The following is a 26,979-nucleotide window of genomic DNA, read 5'->3' on the forward strand; positions in this document are numbered from 1 at the left end:
CGACAGATTAGGGACTACAGCTTCTTTGTTATCTCCCATCATATCTGGAAAATTGCGCAGACGAAGGTTGGTTTCTCTTACTCTCATCTCCATCATTGCTATCTGGTCTTTGACAGCTGTCTGGTTGGTTTGTATTGTTTCAATTTGTTTTTCTTGGCTTGCTAATTTTTTCTTTGTGTCCTTGTGTTCTTCCATCACTTTCTTTACTGATGTGTCCATTGCTTGCATGTCTGTCTTCATGGTATTCATTTGAGTCTTAACATCTTTAAGGTCTTCTGTAACCACATCTAGTTTTTGGTTAATAGCTTGAGATGCTTGGCCAAGATTTGTCATCATAGCAGTCAGCTGTGTCATCTGTGTAGACATCTGTTCAAGTTGTTTAGTTGTTGCTTCAGTTTGTTTGGCTAACATCTCTTGCAATTTCTTTTCCATGGTTGAGGTTTGTGCCGCTTCTTTCAATTTTGTGTAGGCAGGGCTATGTAATGAGCCAGAACGGGGTCTAGATGTTGACATTTACATTGTAATAAGGCTGGTAAAATACATATCTTCTGGCAGGGCCCTCTAGTTAGTTGTAGATAGAGAGTATTTGAATGATCAGCTTAGTAATTTTTCCGCTTTAAAAAGACCCCTTTTTCACTTTAAAACAGCGTATTAAAGTTTTAAAATACCAACAAGTTTAGCCGGCCGCTCTAGGTCAGGTCAATCAGGAAGTATTCCGGAAGTTAACTTCGCCGTGGACCTTCTACCGTCTCTTCTCGATGGTTGTTTCCTTCAGGAACTATTTCTATGTTGCTCGAGTGCGACGTGTTTCCGGTCCTGCGGCTTGCTTCCTGTTGTTGTATGCCCGATGATAGAGAGGGTGATATAGAGGGTCTTCCGGTTTGGGAAATCCCTTGCTGCAAACGTGGCAGGAGGACCTCCTTTCTTTTTCTTTTTCTTCCACCGGAAAGAAGAGATTTCACCCTCCCCTTCCCTCAAAGGTACTTCTCATTGGTAGAAATTTTAGTCCATCTTATGCACGTCGTTCTAGTTGTTTGTTTTGATTTAAGCTGATCAACTTGATAGGGGCTCCTGCCTCTAATCCTGATGGATTTTCTGAGTCAAACTTATCCAATTCAATTAAGGGAGGGACAAGGATACTGGAAATCTTCTCATCTACCCCCCGGTTATTCGGTGACGCCAGTAATAAACGAAGGGTTCTTTTGTACTCACTTGAGCGTCTAGAGGTGAGGTTCTTATCTTAAAATCGTCCTTATGTTGGTTATAAGGTGGTGGAGGGGAGAGCCTTATGCCGAAGTTGCGTTTTGGCAATTTCTTTCCCTTGGTGCCCTCACAGGACCGGCGTCCAAAACTCCGGGGGACTTATAAAAGCTCCCTCGGAGTATTTGGGAGGTCAAACTGCATTTGCGGGCTGCAGGGAGTTCCTGCTATCCGACCCACTTGCAAGGGTCGGGTTGGGGTGCTTATAGCATCCCAAAATTAACGCAAACTTGGATTTCCCCCAGGACAGCCTGGGGAAACGTGGCACTCGCCCCAGCAGCACCACCGGAAGTCCTCCTAGATTCTTTCTCCTTCTGAAGGATCCCTGCACCAATAATCCCCAGCATTGAATGTGTCAGCCTAATGTGGAGTGCCAAGGAGAAGGTGGGTGTCTTTCTGGTTTACTGTATTCCTAGCTTGCCAACTGACACCCTGCTGAGGCTTGCAGAGGCGGCGTCCGGGTGAGCATTGTGCTTTTCCAGGTTATTAGTCTTGGGGGGGTTTCAATGTCCTAGCAGAATTTGCTTCATCAGGGGCTGCCTCAGACTTCATGGCTGCCATGGCAACATTGGGACTCTCCCACGTTGTTTTGGCCCCCACACATGAAGCAGGCCATACGCTGGATCTGATCTGCTGTGCAGGGGTTGAATTGAATTCTGCGGTTCTGTGTGAACTGGTGCCATGGTTGGATCATTATCTTTTGAAGGTGAGTTTGAGTTTTGCTCCTTCCTTTCACAGGGGCAATGAGCTTATTTGAGTTTGTCCACAAAGACTTATGGATCCAGTTGGAATATGAATCTAGCATGCTCTGCTGGATTTGTCTGGACCTGCTGGCAGTTGTCTCAATGAACTGACTGAGGCCTAGATAGGGTTGCCAAACTTCAGGTACTAGCTGGAGATCTCCCGCTATTACAACTGATCTCCTGTCGATAGAGATCAATTCACCTGGAGAAAATGGCCGCTTTGACAATTGAACTCTATGGCATTGAAGTCCCTCCCCTTCCCAAACCCCGCCCTCCTCAGGCTCTGCCCCTCTCAAAAATGAGAGGGACCTAGCCAATTACCGCCCAGTGCCAAACCTTCCATGCCTGAGAAAGGTGACTGAGTGAGCTGCAACTTGAGCAGCTTCAAGAATTCCTGGATGAAACATTGGCCTTGGATCCCTTCCAATCCAGTTTCAAGCCAGGGTTTGGCACTGAGACAATCCTGGAAGCCTTGGTTGATGACCTCCGATTACATCTTGATAAAGGCAGACCAGCACTGCTGTTTCTTTTGGATCTGTCAGCTGCTTTCGACACAGTTGACGATCTGGTCCTGGTTGACAGTCTAGCCTCCTTAGGGGTGAGGGCCCTGCAATGAGGTGGTTCTCCTCATTCCTCTAGGGACATTTACAGAATGCAGCTGCTAGATTGTTGACTGGGTCTCCCTGGTCTGCACATATAACATCCATTCTTCGCCACCTGCCCTGGCTTTCCGGTGCCAATTCAAAGTACTGGTTTTGACCTATAAAGCCTTAAATGGTCTAGGATGATCTTACCTGTGTGGCTGCCTCTCCCAGTATGACACCCTCACCTCCTTAGATCATCATCGTGGGGCCTTCTACAGGTGCCCAGCCCACAAACTGCCCACCAAGGCAAGGGTAGTTTCAGTGGCTGTCCCCCACCCACCGGAACTATCTCCCCAGGGAAGTTCATGCCCTGTGGGACCTTCCAGCATTCCATAGTGCATGCAAGACTGCTTTGTTTCATGCAGCCTTTGGTTAGTGCCATGAACTGGGGAGCTGGCCAGTTGTTTTAATCCTTTAGATCAGCTTGTCAAGTTGATGTTTTAATTGAGTTTAGTGTTTTATTCTTATAACATTTTGTTTGTATTGTATTTATATTTGTTGTATTTTTAATGTTGTAAGCTGTTCCGAGTCCCTTGTGGGGAGAGGGCGCTGGGTATTAAATAAATAAACACACACCACTCTGTGATAGAGGTTAGGCTGAGTGTGAACACATGAACACATGAAGCTGCCTTACACTGAATCAGACCCTTGGTCCATCTAAGTCAGTATTGTCTACTCAGACTGGCAGCGGCTGTCCAGGGTCTCAGGCAGAGGTCTTTTACATCAACTACTTGCCTGGTTCCTTTAACTTGAGATGCCAGGGATTGTACCTGGGACTTTCTGCATATCAAACAGATGCTCTACCACAGAGCCACAGCCCCTCCCAATGACTGGCCCAAGGTCACCCAGCAAGCTTCCATGGCAGGTCTTCTGATCCTAGTCTGACACTCCAACCACTACACCGTGTAGGCTATCATAGTTTAGCAGTGGTTCCCAAACATTTTGGGCCACCGCCCCCTTGGTTCCACAAACTCAACCCCAGCGCCCCCTACCCTATCCTATAAAAAGCATTATTCAAATTAGGGGTTTGCATGACTCACTAAAGAAGATAATAACAATAAAATTTCAAAACAGTAAGAATTAATTGCACATCTATGCAAAATCAAATTAAAACTTTAAATTTATTCAACAAAACTGATGAACTTGATCCAGTGGTACTAGCTCTTCAAAGTCTGGAAAAAAAATTCTGAGTTTCCACCAAATTTGCCAGCATGTTGCCATAGCTTGATCTATTCGTGAACATCACAGTTGAAGGGGCCCACCTCTAGCACCCCCTGCTGCCCCCTTGCCTCTTAGTGCCCCCCTAGGTAATCTCACTGCCCCCCAGGGGGTGGTACTGCCCACTTTGGGAACCACTGGTTTAAAGGGTGCATTTTGGACACTGTTAATTAAACTACAAAGCCCATGTTGTGACCCAGCTCATTCCTTTCCAGTCTTTGCCACACAATGGAACCTGGCAGGCTAGGTATCAGAGCAACACTGCCTACTCCCATACAAACCTCCCTGACTGCCACCCTCATCTTCCAAGGCCCTTTCAGTGCCTCCGCTCTCTGAAATGAGGAGCGTAGCAACCTAAAAGAGGGCCTTCTTGGTCACGGCACCAAGACTAAGGGACTTTCCTGCCAGGGAAATTGTTGTTCCCCTTCTGTCACTGTTTTGTACCAGCAAGTGAAAATTTGCTTGTTTTCTCTGCCCTGTGTTGTAATTACTGTTTAATGTGCTTTTAATATGTAATTAAGTTTTTGCTTTAATTGTTTCTATGGTTTTTTTTATGTTTTAACAGCTAGGCGCCCTGTGGCCTTGATTGGGCAGAAAGGTAGCATACAATTTTGTATAATACTGGTGGTGCAATCCTAAGGAGAGTTACTCCAGTTTAGACTGGAGTAACTCTGCATAGGACAGCACTGTAAATAATAAGTAGCATCTGAACAGTCTGCAGATTGGCTTTCCAAATTCAAGCAAGTGGAAAAGATACCTTTTGCCAAATTAATCGTCCTCTGGTTCTTGTAGGTTATCCGGGCTGTGTAACCGCTGTCTTGGTATTTTCTTTCCTGACGTTTCGCCAGCATGCCTGCCACAGCTGCTGGCGAAACGTCAGGAAAGAAAATACCAAGACCACGGTTACACAGCCCGGATAACCTACAAGAACCAATGAATTCTGAAAGTGAAAGCCTTCGACAGTATTTTTTTAATTGTCCTCTATTTATTTCTCTCACTTTGGGCTGAGGATTGCAGCCCTCCTTGCTTCCCTATTGGCTTCCAGTACAGAAGTACTGACGATATTTCATTTAGTAGTCCAGTGCTGCAGAACACGTTTGAGCTGAGTTTAGCTCACAGTTTACTCTGTGAACACCCCACCTGTTTCCCCAAAAGTTTGCCCCAGTAACATCCTGCGTAGACTTCACCTAATTTCAGGCATTATGTCCCAGTCGGGGACCCCTTCCAAATTTGCTCCAGGGAACCGCTGCAATATCCCAACACCCAAGCCAGTAGACCTGCTGAAAGAAAAGTGTTCCATCCTGCTGTTTCAAGCTGCAAGACTGCACATCTACTTGTGTATACAAGTCCACTCTAGGTAAACAGCTGTTGTTTCCCCCTGGTCAAGAATAAATTTATTTCCTGTCCTGGAAACAAAAAATAAGTAAAAGAACTGCTTCAGGCACAGGTTTTGAAAAAAGGGGGAAAGGGCACCAGAAAATACCAGTAGCAAATATCCCAAGTAACATAACAAATACGTGTGAGCTAAATCCCTTATGCATACTGAGAAATGAAAAAAATATGAACTTTAACAGCTGAGGGTTTATCTGCTTACATTTTTTATGATTTATTTTTCCCCTCTCATAAAAATCAGTTTTCCCCCACTGGAGAGCCAGAGTGGTGTAGTGGTTAAGAGTGGTGGTTTGGAGCAGTGGACTCTAATCTGGAGAACTGGGTTTGATTCCCCACTCCTTCACGTGAAGTCAGCTGGGTGACCTTGGGCTAGTCACAGCTCTTAGAGTTCTCTCAGCCCCACCTACCTCACAGGGTGTCTGTTGTGGGGAGAAGGTGATAGTAAGCCAGTTTGATTCTTCTTAAAAGGTAGAGAAAGTCGGCACATAAAAACCAACTCTTCTTCTTTTATAATGGGCTTATGGAGCATACCTCTGGCCAGATGTCGGTGCCCCTGCTGCCAGTTTCCTAACTTTGCTTAGGTTTTGCTAGGAGCCTGAAGAAGTATAGCAGAGATGAAGTTCCATACAACCAGCTTTCATTATTGAAAATACACTATTATTTGTAAGCAAATGATGGCTCAGCCAGATCAGCATGACTAAAGGAACAAAAGTACAATTGCAGGGAACATACAGTCTGCACATCAGTGCTCTGGATTCTTCTCAGCAAGTAGTATGAAAGGCATGTGATGATAGCAAAACACCGCTAGGCAAGTTTGACTCTATTAGGGGAACATGTCCTCGCTCTGTAGCGTGTTGGGTGGGCTTCCTCATGGACTATCAAGATATGCTGCATTTTCACAGCCTGCTTGGGGGGGAAAATCACCATTCTTTCATTCTCTAGCTTTCTCTGGCAGAGACCTGGACTCTACCAGTTCTAATTTTCCTGCCTTTAAACTCCAGCCAGTTCTAGTAGCTGTGGCCAATTAATACTTCCTAAAAGCTACAGGCTGCGCTATGCCCAAATGTGTATTACATAGGGAATTTCATAGTACTTAAACGAAATCTGTCAGCATTACATGCTTCAGACATTTCTGACTCACCTGCTTGCAGGAGGAAATGAAGGCCAACGGGAATAGCGTGTGCAGAACTATCAGGATTTTCCACGCTAAGGCAGCGCCGACCGTACCGTTTTTGTTAAACATCTCTCAGGAGACTTTTTCATTTAAAAGCAGGCAATTAACTTGAGGGCAAGTCTCTTTGCAAAGTGGATGCAACTGCATTCCTTTGAACGAAAGGACGGGCAAGCTGTGGTGTAGTGGTTAAGAGCGGTGGACTCTGATCTGGAGAACCGGGTTTGATTCCCCCCTCCTCCACTTGAGCGGTGCAGGCTAATCTGGTGCACTGGATTTGTTTCCCCACTCCTACACACAAAGCCAGCTGGGTGATCTTGGGCTAGTCACACTCTCTTAGCCTGACCTACCTCACAGGGTGTCTTGTTGTGGGAAGGGAAGGTTATTATGAGCTGGTTTGATTCTGCCTTAAGTGGTAGAAAAAGTCAGCATATAAAAACCAACTCCTCCTCTTCCTCGGAACAGCAGTGGAAATCCACAAGGGCCACAATGGTTATTTTTTTATGGGAGGTGCAAAGAAACTTTATTTAAACACATCAAAAGTCTCATTGGTCCTCCGTCAGGCTGCAGTGACAGGTCACACTCAGGGATTCATATGCCACAGGGATGGGGGATATGGCAGGCAGGCATGGGATCAGAGTAAGCGGAGAACCTCCCGCTTCAATTCAAGCAGCGTCAGCACGCCTCCTTCTTGGACGGGGCCTTTCACATCGCAGAGGATGGAGCAGCTGGTGTCATCCGTGAGTTCCACATGGACCTGAGTGTATTGGCTCTGAGAGCCAGTCTGGCCGAGGACTTTCGTGTCCTGGGCCAGCTTGAAGGGCTGCACGCAGTTCATGTCCACAGCAGAGGCGACTGAAGGGACTATAAATATCAGCAGAAACTAAATTAGAATTTGGTTTGCCAAAATCTAAAGTTGAAAGAAATTTGAGATTAAAAACTTCAAGTAAATTCAAGCCGCATTTACTTCCCAAAACCTTAATTCATTTTAAAAGTATGCCAAGTTGAGGGATCTGGATCTGTCGTAGTTAGCATTTAAAAAAATTCTCTCTCAGATTTAGTTTTTCCCCATCCGAAATCAGAAATCAGGTTCCTGATATGTATGGAATTGTACAATATAGGACAAGTCGTGCAGAGGGGCCACTGAATCATGGCTGCCGAGAGTTGTCACAAACCCCTTAAGCCCTTCCACACACCTCCTGGGCCCAACACAAACAATCATCAGATGAAAGCACACACTTACTGTCATCATGATATGTGACTTATCAGCTCTTTTTGTGTACACCATGGTTTTTAAAAAATATTGTATCCCTCACATTTACATCCCATCCAGTAAGGTCAGGGTGGTGCCATTTTATCATCCCAACCACCTTGTAATGTAGGTTTGTCTGAGAGAGTGTGTGTGAATCACAGTCACATTTCTCCCTTTCTTTCCTCTCCCTAAAAGGGCTATTGAACATTTACTCACACAACAGCGGCACTTTGCCCAACACCAGGACCCCTGGAGTTACTCCCATCCCTTTTGGCAGCCAGGTATGCAATAATTAAAAGTAATAGAATTCCTTCAGAGAATTTTCAAAAAATTAGAAATTCCACTGCTAATGTGGTTCAGCATTGAAGTATCAAGTGAAGTCTACAGAAAATGGGAGAGAAGAGCCTGGTGTCTAGTACAAGAAACAAGAAAGCAGGCAATCTGATAAAAGAGATAAAGATGAGAAAACCAAATGAAAGAAGATGTATCACCCTGAAAGAAAACAGGATGTTCCAATCAGTATAAAGCTTGTTCCAAACAAGTTTTTCCTTACAACTTATAAATGTATGAAGAGTTCTGTTGGATCAGGCAAAAGGTCCATAAGATAGTATCTCTTTTCCAAAGTGGCCAAGAGGTTTATAAGTAGGGCACACTGGCCCAAGCCTTTCCAATTGTTGTCACTCAGCAAATGACATTCAAAAGAATCCCTCTTGATGTGGAGACTCCATTTAGGTATCATGATTAATAACCATTGATGGATCAATCCTCCAGGAATTTATCTATGAGGAGGGTGGGGTTTGGAGACGGGAGGGACTTCGATGCCATAGAGTCCAATTGCCAAAGTGGCCATTTTCTCCAGGGGAACTGATCTTTGTCACCCGGAGATCAGTTGTAATAGCAAGAGATCGCCAGCCAACTCCTGGAGGTTGGCTGTACAAATAACTCACTCTACTATAAGTAGTGTTGATACAAATAAAACAGTAGTAGGCAAAAGTAATAAAGCAATAGGCAAAAGATAGCAAGCAGCACAAACAGCAAAGCTGTCACTGTATTGCAATAAACATAAATAGGCAAACCAAGCTAGGCAACCGAGGTTACAAAGCAAAGAAGCAGCAAAGGCGATAAGAATCAGCTAAGTGCTGATAATAAGTGCAAAAAAGTTCATGTAAGGCGTGGAGTGATTTTCTAGTCAATTTTAATGTATCTTCAGGCGACGGAGATGCAGGTGGTAACACGGCTCCGGACGTATTCCAGTCTTTTCGCTACAAAAGTAGTTTCATCAGCCACAAAGGCTTAATCTTACTATTCCTAGGATTAATTTGGAGCTCCCTAACGGGCTACTATCTTGAGAATTCAGGCAACCCTATGCATACACCCAATCGTTTGCTGCAACAAATTTAGCTCAGGGATGTCATCTGAAGAATAGGAGCTTGATAAAATGTTAGCCAGTTACTGACCATTTTGATGTAATATCAGAGAATAAACCTCATTTATTTTAATGGAAAATGGGCCATGAAAGAGAGGAGTCTCAATTGCTTTATAAATTTGTGGTAGAGAATGGGAGGGAGGGGTTAGTAAAGGAAGTAGAACATGTTTTCTCTCTTTCTGCATGTAATTGGGCAACAGCACTTAAAACATCACAGGCTTGATGAATTTCAGTTTACTTGCTCTGATTTCTTGCTCCATAAAGGGTCCAGTAAAAAGGTAAAGGTAGTCCCGTGCAAGCACCAGGTCATTCCTGACCCATGGGGTGAAGTCACATCCCAACGTTTACTAGGCAGACTGTGTTTGCGGGGTGGTTTGCCATTGCCTTCCCAAGTTGTCTACACTTTACCCCCAGCAAGCTGGGTACTCATTTTACCAACCTTGGAAGGATGGAAGGCTGAGTCAACCTTGAGCCGGCTACCTGAAACTGACTCGGGATCGAACTCAGGTCGTGAGCAGAACTTTTGACTGCAGTACTGCAGCTTATCACTCTGCGCCACGGGGCTCTTAAAGTGTCCAGTACATACCTGTAAAAACACATTGATAAGGATATCAGAGGGAGGAACCTGGAAAGAATGGTACTTTGGACTAATATATTATGCTTTTCTTGAGAAATAAAGTCTCGAAGCCTTCCCTGATTCACATGGTTAAGGCACACTGTCACACATCGCCAGAAGGCAGACTTCCACAAGCCACTTAGATCCAACTTTCATAAATAGACAGCAAAATTCAAAGCCCTGAGGGCACCACTGCCTTACGCACATGGCCACACCTAATAAACTTACCACCAGTCCTTCAAAGATTATAAAGTACAGGCAAATGATTCGGTTCTAGTTCTAGCCCTGTGCAATGATTTACATCCTCTACTTACATTAAAATCCTCCTAAATTCTGTATTATGGAAGGTTATTCTGCATTATCTACAAAATAAAGCTTGGTGCCGTCTTCCTATTTAGAATTGTCGTTAGGCCTTAACGTGAGCATGCTAGGCAGACTACGTTTTACTGGATGGTTTGCCAGTGCCTTCCCCAGTCATTTTCCCTTTACCCCCAGCAAGCTGGGTCCTCATTTTACCGACCTTGGAAGGATGGAAGGCTGAGTCAACCTTGAGCCAGCTACGTGAAATAGACTTCCATTGGGATCAGAATCACAACAACAGAATCACAAAGTAGTTTTTTCAGAAAATGAAGTAGTTTACCATATAGCTTAGTGTTTTCATTGATCCATATGAAACTGGGCCAAGTCTTTGAGACTTTTTATGCAAGTGCTATGCAAGTCCAGATATAAAACAGATTAATAGTGCAATCTTAAACAGCGTTTACACCTTTCTTAGCCCACTGTCTTCAATGGACTTGAAATGGTGTAATTCAGTTTAGGAATGCACTGTAAGACCTTTGGCCTTGTGTGAGAGAGGGAAGTTGTCTACCCTCCACACCATGCCCATTATTGAATATTTTTCCATTTAAAAAAATCAGGTGGCATATAGAAAACCCTCTACAGTAGGCAAGTTTTTGTTCTCATTTTTTTAATGAAATGAAAACTCAGATTGTCAAGCTGAAGCCCTCAGAGGACTTTGCTTGTTACATGTCCTAAAATCAGAGGGTAATTGTGTTAGGTCTTGTGGGACCTAAAAGAACATATTTATTGAGACATAAGCTTTTGGGAGCTAAATCACACTTTGTCAGATGCATTTTAAACACTCTGCTTATTAGCTTTCTGCAGCTGAAAAATCAGGAAGACGTATTTACTTCAGGGACCTTAGCATCTAACTCCAATGATTAAAAGCAAGGCCAAACAAATAATGGGTATGTGAACTTGCTTATTTGAAATACTAGTGAAGAAGAGGAATTGGGTTTTATATGCCAATTTTCTCTACCTTTTTAAGGAGAATCAAACCGGCTTACAATCTTCTTCCCTTCCTCTCCCCACAACAGACACCTTGTGAGGTAGGTGAGGCTGAGAGCTCTAAGAGAACTGTGACTGGCCCAAGGTCACCCAGCAGGCTTCATGTGGACGAATGGGAAATGAAACCTGGTTCTCCAGATTAGAGTCCACCGCTCTTAACCACACCGCTGGCTCTCACCAGCGAAGAACATACAAGCTCATGTATATACCCCAGTATAAAAGTTATCATGAAAAATGCTAGCTCAGAAACTAACTATTCCTTTCCTCAACACTGTTAAACACCAAAGAATAGAAATTCAGCTTTAATTAAATGTTACTATTTTATTTGTGAAAAAACTACAAGCAGAATTCATAAATAGACATTTCTATTTAAAGCAGGAAAATGATAAAGTGGCGTCTAATAACAGTCGTGCACATGCCGGTAACAGGAATATATTAACATCTTTTATTTGCTAGACAAAGAGCAGTGTCCAATATAAATTTCCCGAAAACATTTAAGACCTGTGAATTTTTTCTGACCAGTTCACAAAACCACCATTGACACTTTTAGCATGAAGATTAAAAACAAACCTAACAGGACTGTCAGCTCTAAAGACTTTTACAGAGCAGAAAACTTCCAAAAGCGTTATACAAGCTGTCTTTCTGGGCAAATGAAAAATATAGCTCGTATAATACATTAACATAAAAATCCACAAGATAAAATTATGTTTTGACATACTTAAACAAGCATTCTCTATTTGTCTCCAAACAAACAAAGCTAAAGAAATAATGTAACCATCTTTACACAGTAAATTAAGGTTACAAGTCATACACAAGAACAGAACTGCTTGCGCATTAAAAACTGTTCAGCTCCATTGTCATATTCTAAATGTTGGCTCTTAAATCATTTTTGTTTTCGGTTACAAACAAGCAAAGGTTATTATAGTCAGCAATTAATAATTTTTCAATAATTTATGTTTACTGTTGTTTAAAAAGTAGACTGAGAATGATAATCGATAAGGCAGGTGGAAGTGTCTCTCAATGAATATAGCTACTTGTCCAATTTTAAAATCTGTTCCTTTTAATAAGCGAAATGCCTCCAATTAAAATTGCTCACCTTAAAATTGCTTTTTTTACCATTCCCTTTGCATGACTACGTCAAACTGAGCAAGTCAGGCAAGCTGTTGTGTGTATGGGTGTGCACGCACATGTGTGTAGGTGAAGTGTGTAAAAATCGAAACTTGCAAATGTTAACACTGTGCTTTTTCCTCGCCTGCTCTCCATGCCGCTGGGCGTCCGAGCGTTTCTGGCCCTTCCTCTACAATAGTATTTAAAACATGCTCTCCAACTACCATATGGCAAAACTGAAATGCAGACTAAGTGAAGGGGATTCCATTTCAAGACAACATGCTACTTTTTAAGGGTATTGTCTATCACAGGGGTTAAGTAAGAAAAAAAAGCAGATTGACAACGCAACAGCTAAAAATGCGGCCCAAGAAAGTTTTTGAATGCTTAGCTGACAATTTCAACCAAATGCAGCTTCAGTCAGTCCACTTGTGCCAAAGATAGATTTGCATACTTTTCACCTAACAAGCTAACATATCACGAGGCACACGTTAAGAAAAAGAAAAGAAAACCCAAAGAGGATTCCACTGAATTGGTAAGCCAATGAGTAGCTCGTTACCTTTAAAGCTTTTACCACCTACCTAATCTAAGGGGCATGTCTTACTGGGCGCAACCCAATGGTTCACTGGGCGCAACCAACCCAACCCCAGCTGCTGTGCACCATTTGAATGGCAGCCCACACAAAGCGGAATGGCGGGCGCGGAGCAACAGTGCTTGGTGGGTGGTGTTTGCCGTGTAAAGAAATTTTCTCAGCATACCACACTGCATTCTCCCCCACCCCCGCACCAAGCCCTTATTCTAAAGAACCACTGAAGGAAAGACACCATTTGTCTACACAGGTGCACTTCCCTCACCCACGGAACGGGTCTCCGGGAAAGCGACCAAATTCACTCAGGCCTAATTCATTCTGGTTCGTTTCATTTTTAAAAAAAAAACTGTGCAAAATACACACATCTGGGACTAAGTTCAAACTTCTCTTTAAAAATTAAAATTTTCTCCAAAAAATAAATATGGCTGACCAATTTACCCTCCCTGAGATCCTTTAAAGGAACATTAAAACTTGGAAAAGGAATGTCTTTACAATATCATATCAATGTTAAAAAGGTGGACCAATGTGGACTACTAAAAACTGCAGATAATATTGTGTTTCAAGAGCTTATGAGAATCATCTGGTTTTCCTTTGGTTCTTTTTTTCTTTTTCAATAAATACTTTAATAATAGGATTCCAACCAACAACAACAACAAAAATTAGATACAAGAACAATTTAATAAGGAACGCACCGTGTTCAGAATCAAACTGCAGCTGCAAAGGCACTGCTCTGCTTCTCCACTGCTTCGAGCAGAGTTGGTTTATTCAGTTAAGCATAGGCTAAAATTTAAAATTGATGCGAAAGGAGCTTGTGTCTCTGTTAGTTACAACTGAGCCGATAAAATGCAACCATTTCATTGCCTCCACACAACAGAAATAATTGATATTTTTCAAGCAAGATAATTAGTATAGTAATTGTCTAGCACCAAGTTCTGGCAAGTGGCCCTTTGAGCATAAACACCCACACAGTATCCATTTTGACAGAAAGGGGAGGGGGGAAGAAGGTTGCTGAAATTACAGCAAAGCACTCTGGGTCGCCTAAAAAAGCACACACAGTGAGAACTTGAAGGTGTTGTTTCTTTAAAGAAAAACCCAACAGTGTTCCATCTCTCCATTCTAGTGTTTGAAGCAGGGTAACAACCAAGCTAGGCAAAACTGCAAACACAACTCTAATGGGGCTGGAAGGAAGCTGACATCAGAACAGCCGTCTAGCAAGAACTCGAAATTACTCATCATCCCGTTGCACCCCTTACCAGTATGAAAAAAAGTTCTTCACAACGTCAGCTCGCATGGCAGGATACCTAGACATGGCTAAACAGCAATAATCCCAACACATCATCATTGGACGACAGGCTGTTTGTTTTTTTAAAAAAGCTCTCTCTGAGGATACACAATGGATTAATTAAAAACAAAAGAGCATTAGAGACAGACAATGAAATATTTGCATTGGGAACAAGCCATATGACATCAGGTCACGTGGTAGCTTTGTTATACTAGCTGGGTGGAGTGCAGCTCCCTTTTACTCTGAACCATAAAAACTGACAATGCCTCCTCTCCCACCACAGATATTGAAATGTTATCCCCATAACCAATACAGATCTGGACAATGGCAAACATTACAGAACATCGCACTCGCAATGAGTCAGGTTATGCAAAACTAGGCAATGTTAAATGTGTAGCCATCCTGTACATTAATACTAGGCATTCTGAAACAAGCGTGGGCTTGCAGCCACTAAAATGCGTACACTGCCATAGGACAAGGCTGGAGGATTTTATTGTTTTTTTATATATATATATATATATTCTACTAGGAATGCAAGTGACCTGGAGCACCTTTTAGATTTCAAAAAACAGAATAGAAAATAAGAAAATAGACATCTATCTTTGTCCAGTACTCTTCAGCCCAAGAAGAAGGAAGCCAGGTCCTGTTTCGGTTTGAACCTCCAGGAACACTCTGTTCATTTATGACTAATTCCGGTCCAGTTTCAGCTCTTTCCAAAGGGCGCTCACTGTCCCAGATCTTAAAAATTGTTTCGCTTCACAGTGTTTCAAGCACCAGCGTTTCCATGTATTGGTTTCAAATAACCCTATATATATTTTTATTTATATATATATATATATATATTTATATATAATTTATATCAAAACTGATAGTACACAGTATAACTGGAAGAAGAAGGGGGAACTGAAGTCAAAACAGGATATGCTGGGGTGGGGAGAGAACCAAGAACAAGAGGATGGAGTTTGTGAATGCAATAAATAAAGAACTCTCCAACAGCCCTCTCCCGCTTACTTCACATTCCCCTCACCTCAAAAAAACAAAAAGATTGCAATGTTCATGGAAAAAAATTGTGCACAGCAGATTTATAAAAAAGTAGAGTCAAGAGCACATCCAATTATAAATGATTGTTAGGAAAATCATATAAAACAATGGAATACATAAGTGTCAAAAAAGTTATTGTCAGGGTGCGAAATTCCTTGACGGCCAGATGTCCACAGCCAGCACAAACGATCCCAGTGTCATCTGTTAAGAGGTGATGTCCCCAAAAACATGTCGACTCTCAAGAAGAGGCAGAAGAGATGGAAGTGGCACTGGAGCTTTTTCCCTGGACGGCTACAGCCTGGTGGACAAGTGGAGCATTTGAATTTCATACCCTGATTTCGTAAGTCCCCCACAATTCCATGTGCAATTTCAGAAAGATTCGTCATTGACTGCGGACATGTCGCCCTTTGGCGTAGAGGAGCGGGACGAACCCTTGTCTGTGCTCTCGGATCCCGAGCTGCTCTGGTTCTGCTGTTCTGATCCTGCACTGGAGGTCACTGTGGATGACGATGTGGAAGAAGAGCGAGTCTTTTCTTTAAAGTCTGTGATAATTACTGTGACGTTTCCCACTGTGACTGCCAGCTGCTGGGCGGTACTTCTGTCCACGTTTTTCAGTCTGGGCCTTAAATTAAAAGAGAGAGAGAGAGAGAGAGAGAGAGACCCATTATAAATAACAGATGAGCCTTCTGTTAAGACATTTTTCTCAACTTAGTTACAAGGATCCCTTCTAAAGGGAGTTGAGGGCCAGCCCAATGATGAATGAACATATACTGAACAACATGGCTGTTCTTCCTTCCCCCTCCCCCAACTGACCTTTTGCTCTTTTTCAAATGCTCAGTCTATCGGCATGTTCAATCCCCAGAATGCACGGGGCTGAGGAATAAATTCTTGGAGCTTCCTTCGCAGAGGTAAGAAGCTATCCTCTATTCCACCCAGCCAGAAAGAACAGTAAAAGCAGAGCTACGCAAGTATCAAAAAAGCCTCAGGGTACCTTCCTGGATACAAGGATTTTGTAGAATTCATCATCTTCTTGTGTGTTCCAAAGCTGTGACATTGCAATACTGACAGACACACACACACACACACACACAAAAGCATCTGAAAAAAGCACTGTCATTTGCATAGAGGATTTCTGCCATTACAAACACCAGAGGGGCCAGTGCAACTTGGTGTCTTTTGACAACCGCTGATGATTTATAGAGGGAAGGCAACCCAAACTATTCAAATAGTCTATTCTGAATATGGCTGCTGAAAACAAGCCCAAGAAAAGCACATGGTCATTATGCGGAAACAGACCAATAAAAAGGAACAATATCTTATTTTAAATCTAAGGACCCTTTTAATGTTTTTGCATCATGCTTTTGTGCAGTCATTAAGTCCGCAAATAAAGCACAGGCTGTCACTCACATGAGTGCCTGCAACAGCCTGGAGTTCTTTAGCCACAACAGCTCTGGATATCAGAGAATACCAAATCAGTTCACTAGCTGGGAGGCCCAAAATCCCCTGCTATTACACCCAAAGAACCAAAGCAGCACAACAAAGAAGACCTTAAGAAAACAAATGGCTGGGTGTTTTTTTTAAGGAACTAAAGCATTCATTCCACGAGAATAAGGGGTTGTACTTCCAAGGCTAAACTTTGAACAGTGTGCAGGCTTCGATGTATAAAGAGTTACTGTAACTGGAATAAGTTATCAATATAGCAAGACAGCATTGGCTTGACCACCGGCTTCAAAACCTACACATTCAGAGTCAGCAGCATACAGAGGCACTCTCTAACACTGCTGGCTGCTACAAGAATAATCTTGGCCCTGCAAAATCCTCTTATGGTTTCTTAGCTGAAGAAGGTACTGGTTAAAATGAGGAAACAGGAAGAGCTGTCCAAAAGCAGGCTAATAGGTAATGGGGTATCATTCCTATTTCCCAGTGCTTACTTACCTTGACAGTCTGTTAACAAAGCACTCAGAAGAGCACTCCTTTACCCCCAAATTTGCAACTCAATGCTGCAGGCTTAGAAATGTTTATCCAGCCTACTACCACACAACAACCAATGGGGAAGACAGTTCTGTATCTACCACTGGTCCTTGCATCTCAGTTAGAGAAGCTAACTTTGCTTTGGGGGTCTATTCTTTTACCACACCCATTACAGTAAGGTAGAAAATGACCAAATCATGCAGCAATAGACTCGGTATACCTAGGCAGGAGCTCCCAGATACCCTGAACTTCTATTTGGTTTTCACAGTCTCTTGGCTTAAACGCTGCCTCTAAATGTCCTAGTAGTTTTTCTGCAATCACAGTTCCTGGGAAGGATAATGAGCAAGGCGTAACCTGGGTGTGTGCCATACTTTATTCAAACACGATATTAAAAGCTGGTTGTCATAAAGAAGTGGAAGCTACAGACCAGATCAGAAAGGCGCACACAACATAACTTCCCTTCAAGCTCTATGGTACTTGATGAGTTATTCAGTTCTAAAAGGATTACAAACAGAAGGAACATCCAGTGCTGCATAACACTAAAAATATTTTCATCCAATTACTGTACAATTGCCAGCACAGTAGCTTTGTGTTAAAGGTAAACTGCAACGGTAGCCAAGCACAGCAAATTAGAGGCAGGAAAATTCAATTTACCAATGGCAACCTTCAAATGAGGCAAACTCAGACTGAATTTCTTGCACACAGAAAAGGACAGAAAAAAATCAAGGAAGTTGCTGTCAAGGGTGGTTCTGCTCTTAATCTCTCAGATAGAGGCTACTTTTCCTTGCTCTTTTCCCAAGTGCTGCTGTAATGGTGGGATCTTCTCGTTTGCCCAAAGCGCAGCTCAGCAGAAAGAAGGATATTACATGACCCTCTTGAATGGGAGGGATGGAGCAAAACACAAAAACATGCACGCTGATTCTGTTTGATGCACCATGCATGTGTTTGGAATCCTGGTAACTCAGATCAAGGCGCAAAAAAAAAAAAAAAAAAAAACAAGAAGAAGCCCCACAGAAACACACTTATGTCTTCCATTTTGCTGTTAGATCCAAAGCCCACGGAGAAGGCTGCAGGAGGGATACCGCAAGAGTGATGGCCTTGTGGGAACAGAAGGGCTCCCTGTTCCTACCACGCAAACCTGGTAGACCAGCCCCTGGTGATAACTGAACACACCCCAGGCCCAGGCTGCTCTGCAATTAATTCAGACTCTGCAATTATTATCCATCAGATAATCAGAGGCTCAAACCTTATGGATCTGAATGGGTGAGTTCAGATCAGCCCTAGTTAACAATGGAAGTAGAGTAGAAAAATAAGTGTTTCAGCATTAGGCAAATTCTTGTGTCTCCATTCACTACACTTGTGAAAAGAAAGGGGCTAAAGAACACTTTCCACTAGATTTAAAATTACAGAACGGGAAAAGACATCCAATCCAATCCTCCTTATTCTCTCTTCCCCCCCCCCCCCCCAATGACTGGCTGGAAGGAAAAGTTACATAGCCAAGATCACTACCTTGGAAGAAAGTTCCTTCCCATACCATACAGAGATAATCAGTCAGACCAAGACGCTAATTCAGGAAGGTTATACAAAGGAAACTCGGTATTAAATTACCTTGAGGTGTGATTTGAATCACTGGTCTTTGTTGTTGTATTCCCAGACTGTATGCTGTTTGCTTGACTTGGTGGATCTTTCACAATATCGGACTTTGGCCTGGAAGAGAAGAGAAGAGAAAACTGAATAGTAAGAGGGCCCTATACTGTTAAGAAAATACATTCTGAAACTGGGATAACTAATATCATAGAGGGGGGTGCGTGTGTTTATACACACACAAAGCAAAAAAACAAAAACAAAAACCTTGCAATGATTACAACCCTCACACCCATCAATAAAACCACAGGAATACTAGGAGAAGGGATATTTCCTATAAGGTCCTACATAGTATATCAATGTGCTTCTCCACTCTCAGCTAGTCTGGGAAGAGGATAAAGAGCAATAAAAATTTAAAGTTGATGCAGCAGCACAGAAAGAGCCAAGTCACATGAATCAAGAATTGGGTGGTGGTAAGAGAGAGGAGAGTGATTGGAGACCAAGGGGGAAACTAAGGAGTCACTGGATATTTGAGGCACCTAGTAGGGTTTTTAAACTAGGGAAATTGGGGGGCACATCAGATTAGATCATTTGTAAAGGGGTACAAGCTAAGAGGTTAGGGATTTCTAATTTGGATGGGTGGCCCAGAAACATACTTAGTCTTCTTGTTGGTACTCTTCTTTATAACACTTTGACTAATTTCTTTTTCTTTGTCTGGCTTTTTCTCTTCCTGCTTTTCCACCTTCTCTTTCTTCTCCTTTTTAGGAGGCGGTGGGGTAGCATATTGCTGAGCAACTTGTTGTGCAACAAGCTGAGAATTTATCCTAGGTTTCCTATGATGTGAGAAGAAATAAAAAAAAGGGATACTCATTGTCAGTGACTTTATTAAAACAAATGGCTCACTGCAGCAGAAGCATTAGTAAACAAGTATTTTCATCAAACAAGGAATTGTCTGGTGTTAACCAGCAAATGTGTTAAGTCCACAATTTTAAAACGGCACTCTCTTTCAAATGTTAACTTTATAGTTCATACTACCCAATTACTTTCTGAATAATTCTTATATGTAAAATTAGGAACTCAGCAATCACTTCTTTTAGAGAAAGTCTCTTTTCCTTAGGATTGAGCGTCACTGCTCAGGAACTGGAAACCAGCACATAGTGCTCATCTAAGGAACTAACCTTCCCATTTTCAAATAAACCAACAATACTAGTAATTACAGCAAAAAAGTACAATTTTAAAAGTCTGGACATGAAAACATGCTGAAGAGGCCAGTGAAAGCTGTAAAACTCTCACGCTGTCTGCACTTTGAAGTGTTATGCTAACTGACCCAGGCTGCTTGTACTGTTTCATCAAATGGACACTGGTAAATTGTTAAATACAGAAAACACAGTTAGTAAATGTCTCATTCAGCTGTAATTATTCGAATAAATCCTTCTTCCCTAAAGCTGCAAGGCTGACATTCACAACAGAGAGACTGTCAATCAGAACAAATCTAAAACAAATGGTATATTCAGCTTGTCTTTAGCGGCTCTCTCTGTGCCAGACTCCCACTAGCACTGCTTCTCAATACTACTGTCCGCAACCTTCCCCAATTGCAAACCTGCAAAGAATAAAAAGAAAGTGGCAAATTTGGGCAGTATTTTGATTAAGTTCTGAATTAAAAGATGAACTTAAAAAGCTGAGAATGGCCAGGCATGCACTATAACTGGAAGCAGCTAGTCCATCGGTCCAGTTTAAGACCAGGCCAAAAAGTACTTGGAGATGACACCGGTGATCTCCAATGGCATCTGGATCGGCTGAGTTAAAGTCTGCACCGTCACGGCTCAGTCAAAGGACAGGTAGAGCCAACAGTGCAATTAGGAGATGATTACTGCCTCTGATTTTCATGAGTCCTGGATTAGGTCCTACTTGCCACTCACTGGGACCCCTACGAATCATCAGCTATAACAGACAAAGCCTCTGAATCTTTGATTCATAAAGAGCAGCACGCACACAAATTCTCATTTGCCGAGAGCAATCATAATTCTCCGTCACCTTTTGCAATGCAGACTGACTGGGCACTATAGCTTGATCATTGCAGATTATGTCCACTCCTTTTAGATTACCCTAACCAGACCAGGTAATGTCTTTGATTTTAAAAGGAGCTTTTAAGTATAGTCTGCTGACATGAACTACAGAAGTAAAAGTAGGAAAGTAAGATTCAGATCTGTAACCCTAACCCAAACTTCCTCAAACATTTTTTTGCGACTTTGCAAGACAATGATATGCTTTTGCTGGTGTCACATAGCATTTTAAGACAATTTGAATTACCAACACACATGAAATAAAACCCAGATAATTTTTTAAAATTAATAAAATAATTCTGTTCTGCAGACATCCACAAAATGCCCAGCACAATATTTGCTTTCTCTGTAGTCTTCAACATATGACAAAGATCAGCCTAAGAAAACAAATCTAAGCCAAAAACAGCAAATGAAACATACAACAACCAAATCAACAATTGTTGGGGAACAATACTGTGAGCTGATATTTATTTAGGTCCGGTTTGCCAACTAACTGTTTTGCCTGCGAAAAATAAGAAGCACTTCAGCAGATCAGGCTGAGAAGCTTTCTAAAGCTACATTATTCCCCCACACACACACTTTAGACCACAGATGAATAAACATGAGTGGGCAGACAGGCTAGTCAATGTATTTGTGGACTAATAATAGATGTGAGCATACAAGCAAATGTGACTTTCAGCCCATTCCTGAGCTTGGGGGCCGAATGTGCTTAGGAGGCAGCATGACCCCTACGCTGGTATCTGTGCCACTTGTGCCATCTAAACTGGCTTGGACACCAGCGTAAGGGCATTTACGCCACCACCACCACCACCACCACCACCCCGGACTGTGGCAGCAGCATGGCCCTCAGACACCAACTTGGCCTCCCAGCGCCGGCGTCCCAGGAGGCGTTCTGAGGGCGGAGATGCCATTAGGCCGCTTCCTAACCCCTTTCAGCCTGGGAATGCCCCCTTAAGCAATGGCGGTACCCATTTCCCCCCCCCCCCCCACTATAGCAGCTAAACCTCTTTGGAGGCGCCACCACGGCCACACCGTCCCTGGCCGCTGCAGCTCTCAAGATTGGGCTGTTAGGTAGTAAAAGAAAATACATTAATTTGCAAATACTGACATCTGAGTGTTAGATGTCTGAATAGGACATAGTATCAGTAAATCTGGAATTGGAGGAAGAGTATGCAGGAAAGCTGCTAAAAGAAACCAGGAGGGAAACTGAATAAACCTAGGCACGAGTAGCAATCGTGTTTCTTCAAAAGATCTTTAAAAGATCTTGTTTCTTTAAAAGCAAACTGTTTAACTGGGTACCCTACCAAAGCAGTAGATTATACAATAAAACTAAAAGGCGGTAGTTCTTACTCATTTCAGAAAACTACATAAACCTAGCTCACATTTCTTACAAATAAGAAAACAAAACCCCAAGTGAATAAGCTAAATAAAAAGCCTTTTAATCTAAAGTAAACACACCTTTTAATCGCAAACTGCATAAGTGTACTGCTAAAGTTATAGCAGGCAGAAGACTATATTTCTCTGAAAACAGGGCAAACACTAATACATATTTATACAGATTTTAACCTACAGAATAAAAGAAAATCCATGCTACAAAGCGGTGAATTTAAACTATTTTTTCTTCAGTGCAACTTAAACATTGGCACTATGCCACTTGCCCTCCATATAGAAAAGCAAAATTTCCAGAAGTTATGTAGCTATGTGTGTAAAAAAAAAAAAAGTAGAAATATTGGGGGGAAACTGAAGCACATACAATACTTATTTCTTTAGCAATTTAAACGTATTTTTCTGGGTGGACCCTGCAGTCCACGAATGGAAAGGATTGAATGGTAATGGATCTTTCCCATGTTCCCCTCCTCCCAGCAGTCCCCGGGAAAGTTCCTGGAAGAGGCAGAAAGGGAAATTCCCCCCTCCTATTTCCCTTCCCCTATGCAGCTTCCTGACCCATGTCAGGCTATTGGTCCACGTGGTCCAACCATCCCACAAATAAACTTTTCCTGCTTTGGAACAGACTGTTGAAGGGAGAGGAACAGGGAAGAGATCCATCACCAAACTGCGTGACCAACTCATTACCAATAGCTGGCATGTAAATTGTACCCTTTGGTACATGCATTAATGTAAAAGTAAAAATGCCCTAATGTTACTCAAACAATAATTACTAATATGCTTCATGTTAAATACATAGCAACAGGTATCAATGCTTATCTTAGGAGAAAATAAAAATAAGAGAGATGAAAGAAGCCACTGATACTAGAGTAAACAAAAGAGTTTTATTATCTAAGCTGAGAAACATAGAAAACAGTATGTTGAAATCTAGTAATAAGCCTGCAACACCTGTTCTTGAGAGGCTACAGGGCTGAGTGTGCACACCACAAGCAGTGATTCCTCTTTCAAACTACTTCCAGGCGTGAGTGTGTGGTGGGGGAATGGGATAGAGTGCCTCCAGCCTAATTTCATTATTTAAGTATTATCAGCTAGATTATCTAGATACCGGATTTAACACAGTGAACTCTTATTATCTTCACACAAAGAATCATAGTAACAGTGGGCATAAATGGCCACAGGAAAGTATATCATGGCCCTTTAACAAAAATGTATAAATCTATAACAACATATCCCTGAAAATACTATCATATGAAATTTTTTCTAGTCAGATTTCAAATTTTTATCTTAATAAACTTCAGATACCGCGAAAAACAATCATCTCTAGTTTATTATTTCTATGAGCATAGTGCGAGTGATAGACCAGTTTCTTTCATGTACTGCAAAAGATGATCTGAGAGTTGTACTTGACTAGACCCACTACTAGAAACAGCACAAATTTAAAAACTATTTTGGGAAGTTAAAGCAATAATTTTAAAGACATTCTTTTAAAATAAATAACATGCTTCTTAATGTATTTCAAAATGTTTTTTTTCCAGATTTCCCCAAACGTTCCATTTTTAAAACTGGTACTATAGGGGGGGAGGGCATGTGTGAAAGAACACACATCCTTTAATTTGCCACCTGTATTTTTGGGGGGGGGGTCTGTTTCATATCTCTGCCTTTACCACTGTGTGAAGATGGGAATTCCCACCATCTTTTCCACAATGTATACAAGAGCATTAAACTACCAGTTACTCTCAATTATCAATACTGCAGAACTGGTTTCCTAACCAAAAAGCCTTATGTTACCTTGTAAATTTTTCTAGAAATGTTTCCAGAAAAATTTCCAATGCCCTAAACAGAGTTTGCATTACCAAGTTGGCTTTGATGTATATACAGCAAACAACATTTAGGAAGTATCCCAGTTAATTTTATGTCCCAACAGCTACATAGACTTGAACTGTGATATTTAAGAATAAATCAAAGTGGCTTAGATGTGTTAAATCTCACAAATTCAAGGGCTTTATGGGAATCAGAACGGAAAAATGTGAAGGCATTAAAAAAAACCAGTTGACACTAATTTTAGTACACCCAAAGAACGTCTCTCCCCGCACTGCAAATTAACTGTGAAGTACAATATGTCCATTTGGAAAATTCTTATACATAACCTGAAGTTTGCAATGTTCAGACAGATCAATTATATATTCATGTTAAAATATTGTAGAAGCATACACATGTAGGCATAGAAAAGACCTTAAAGATCATCCACCAGCAGTCTATTAATCTGCTCTTTCACAGAGAATTCCACAATCAATCTATAATCAATGAATGTATGATTTGTCAAGCAAGCATGGCATACAAAATTTGGCTACCTAAGAATCAGAGTTTTCTTCTTCTTTTTATGATTGGAGAAACAATCTTGAAACATGAAAGGCAAAAAGCAACTAAACTTTTCCAAGCAGTTTGTTCCTAACCAAAAATCACACAGCCAACTAATCTCTTAAATCTGTCCTCCCTCTCTACAATCAACAGAGACCTTACCAAAGTCTCACATTTTCTATTGCACAAGCATGATTGGTACTTAGCCTTCAAAAGTTTTCCTTTCAGACATTCAAAAGAAGGAGCTCTTCAGCCAAGGGCAAACCACCATGCCCAATCTACATAAAGCTGTCAAAAGTGACAGCTGCGTTACACAGCACAGGTGAAACCGCCCAGAATTGAGAAAAACAGCAAGGTACAGCCTGAGCAGACTGTCTTCAGCTACACCCCTCATAGTCTCATGACCATCTCCTATCATTAGGGAAAAGTCACATAATTACTGGCAAACAGAGCAGGTTCTGTTGACAATAACGATAATAATTATCTATAGAGGAGGTTTCCCCCCCTGGCTGATAACATACCAGAGGCAGTGACTTTTTACATGTCAGGGACAGAATGTGTTGTGTGTATAATTGTAATACACACAAGAAATACGACACAGAATTTGGCAACCTAAAAACCTCAGGTATGGTTTTTAGAAGAGGTTTCCGGCCCTTATGAGTACAGAAAGAGTATGGAAATGAGAAAGGACACTACAAGGCTGGGCAAAGCTATTATTAACTACCCCCTTTCTTTACTGTTATCCTAACCTTTTAAAAAACTACTCTAACCTTTGAAACGTTATTCTAGATTCAGTATAACAAAATCTACTATTTCACCTAAGACTGAACTTGAGCACACTTAGTTCTCTGCTTTGTGTTTTCTTTTTTTGGTTTAAATGGGCCTAGTGTTCCAACTTTTTTTTTCAAGTGGCAATATATTTCAAAAGACCAGTGGTACCTTAATGATTAACACTATTTATTTCAATATGAGCTCTCATGAGTCATACTTGTCAGACAGATAGGAGATGGAAAATCATGCTAGGAAATCTTATGAGGGGAGGTGGGGGGGGGGAGCCAAGGCCTGTTGTCATTTTGTTTCATGTTCTCTGAGCCATCTCCACATTTGTTGATTGCAAAAGGTTGGATCCAATCTCTCTCTTCTGCTAAGTCTTTCTCAGTCAGTGGGTGAAGAAGTGGAAGGGAGCCACTGGATAAAAAACCCAAACTGAAACAATTAGAACACAGGAACCTCTTCAAGTCAACATGCACAAGACATCTGACAAACAGAGCTTTGCTCTTGAAAGTTTATTTATACCCCCAAAATCTTGTTGGTCTCAAAGGTGCTATTCGACTCAAATCATGCACAGGACGATAAACCATCCTTGCGAACAGGTTTTAAAAGGTTAAAAAACCTCATCACAAATCATCCAGCTCATAGTGTTTTGTAAGTAGAGATCATGATCAAAAGAACAAGGTGCTTGCAGAAAGCAAGGAGAAGTTTCGTCTTTACCTATTACCTCCAGGTCTGTCAATATACTTACCACGGAAATAGCCCTCCCTAGCAATCTTATGGAGGGCTCCTCCCCCCAAAACCTCTTTGATTATATTATTCGCCTTCCAGTTAATGCAATCATATTTTGGATGTCTATCCTCCTTATTGCTATGTTAAACAAACTCAGTGATGATCAACTTATTCTGAATATCCACAACAACTTGACATTTCTTGCACTGTCCCATGAAGATAAATACATTAATCTAAAGCTCATTACATTGTCATGTTCAGTGGTATTCATATTTGCCTAACTCTATTAGAAGCTTTATGCTCAATCCCTGCATACTGCCAAATATTTTACCTATCTCCCACTTAATCCATTTTAGGACAATTTCTGTTATAATTTGAATGCAGATGTGTGCACATATATTTCATAAGATCATTAAGGTGTTTTCACATTCTGATTGTGTATAGTTATATTTGCTATACTTCCATACCACTTCTTGTTTCTCAAAGCAGTTTACAATAAAACAATCAGATTAAAGCCAGTCAGAAGCCTATATTAAAAACATTAACACAATTGAACACAATTCAAGCCAAGTAAAGAAAGACTCCACCTAAACAATATGGCCTGACACTGCCACATGGTATAGTGGTTAAGAGTGGTGGATTCTAATCTGGAGAACCGGGTTTGATTCCCCACTCCTCCACATCGGCAGCAGACCCTAATCTGGTGAACCGGGTTGGTTTCCCCACTCCTACACATGAATCCAGTTGGGTGACCTTGGGCTAGTCATAGTTCTCTGAACTCTCTCAGCCCCACTTACCTCACAGGGTGTCTGTTGTGGGGAGAGGAAGGGAAGGAGATTGTAAACTGGTTTGATTCTCCCCTGAGCCTGGCTTGCTGGGGATGAGAGCAGGTAATAAATTTGAAAAAATAAATTAAAATAAACGGTAGGAAAAAAATCAGCATATAAAAACCAACTCTTCTTCATCTTCTTCTAAATTGAATGAAGCTCTTACTTCAACTGGCAGCCCATTCCACAAGGATGGGACTAC

General features: G+C 41.7%; 1 protein-coding gene across 2 annotated transcripts in view; it reads right to left on the reverse strand.

The window, feature by feature from the left end:
* Window positions 1–15,096: 15,096 nt before the first annotated feature.
* Window positions 15,097–26,979, reverse strand: part of RYBP (RING1 and YY1 binding protein) — an 80,380-nt gene continuing 68,497 nt past the window's right edge. The window contains exons 3-5 of one of the 2 annotated variants that reach the window (XM_056859058.1): window positions 19,297–19,473; window positions 18,665–18,763; window positions 15,097–15,707 (exon numbers count right to left, since the gene is read on the reverse strand). In XM_056859058.1, coding sequence (XP_056715036.1) covers window positions 15,455–15,707; window positions 18,665–18,763; window positions 19,297–19,473 — 529 coding nt within the window. In that variant the 3' untranslated portion in view covers window positions 15,097–15,454. The remainder of the gene's footprint in view (window positions 15,708–18,664; window positions 18,764–19,296; window positions 19,474–26,979) is intronic. The other variant, XM_056859064.1, reaches the window with a different exon arrangement.

This window comes from Euleptes europaea, chromosome 1 (assembly GCF_029931775.1).
Source record: "Euleptes europaea isolate rEulEur1 chromosome 1, rEulEur1.hap1, whole genome shotgun sequence".
NCBI lineage: Eukaryota > Metazoa > Chordata > Lepidosauria > Squamata > Sphaerodactylidae > Euleptes > Euleptes europaea.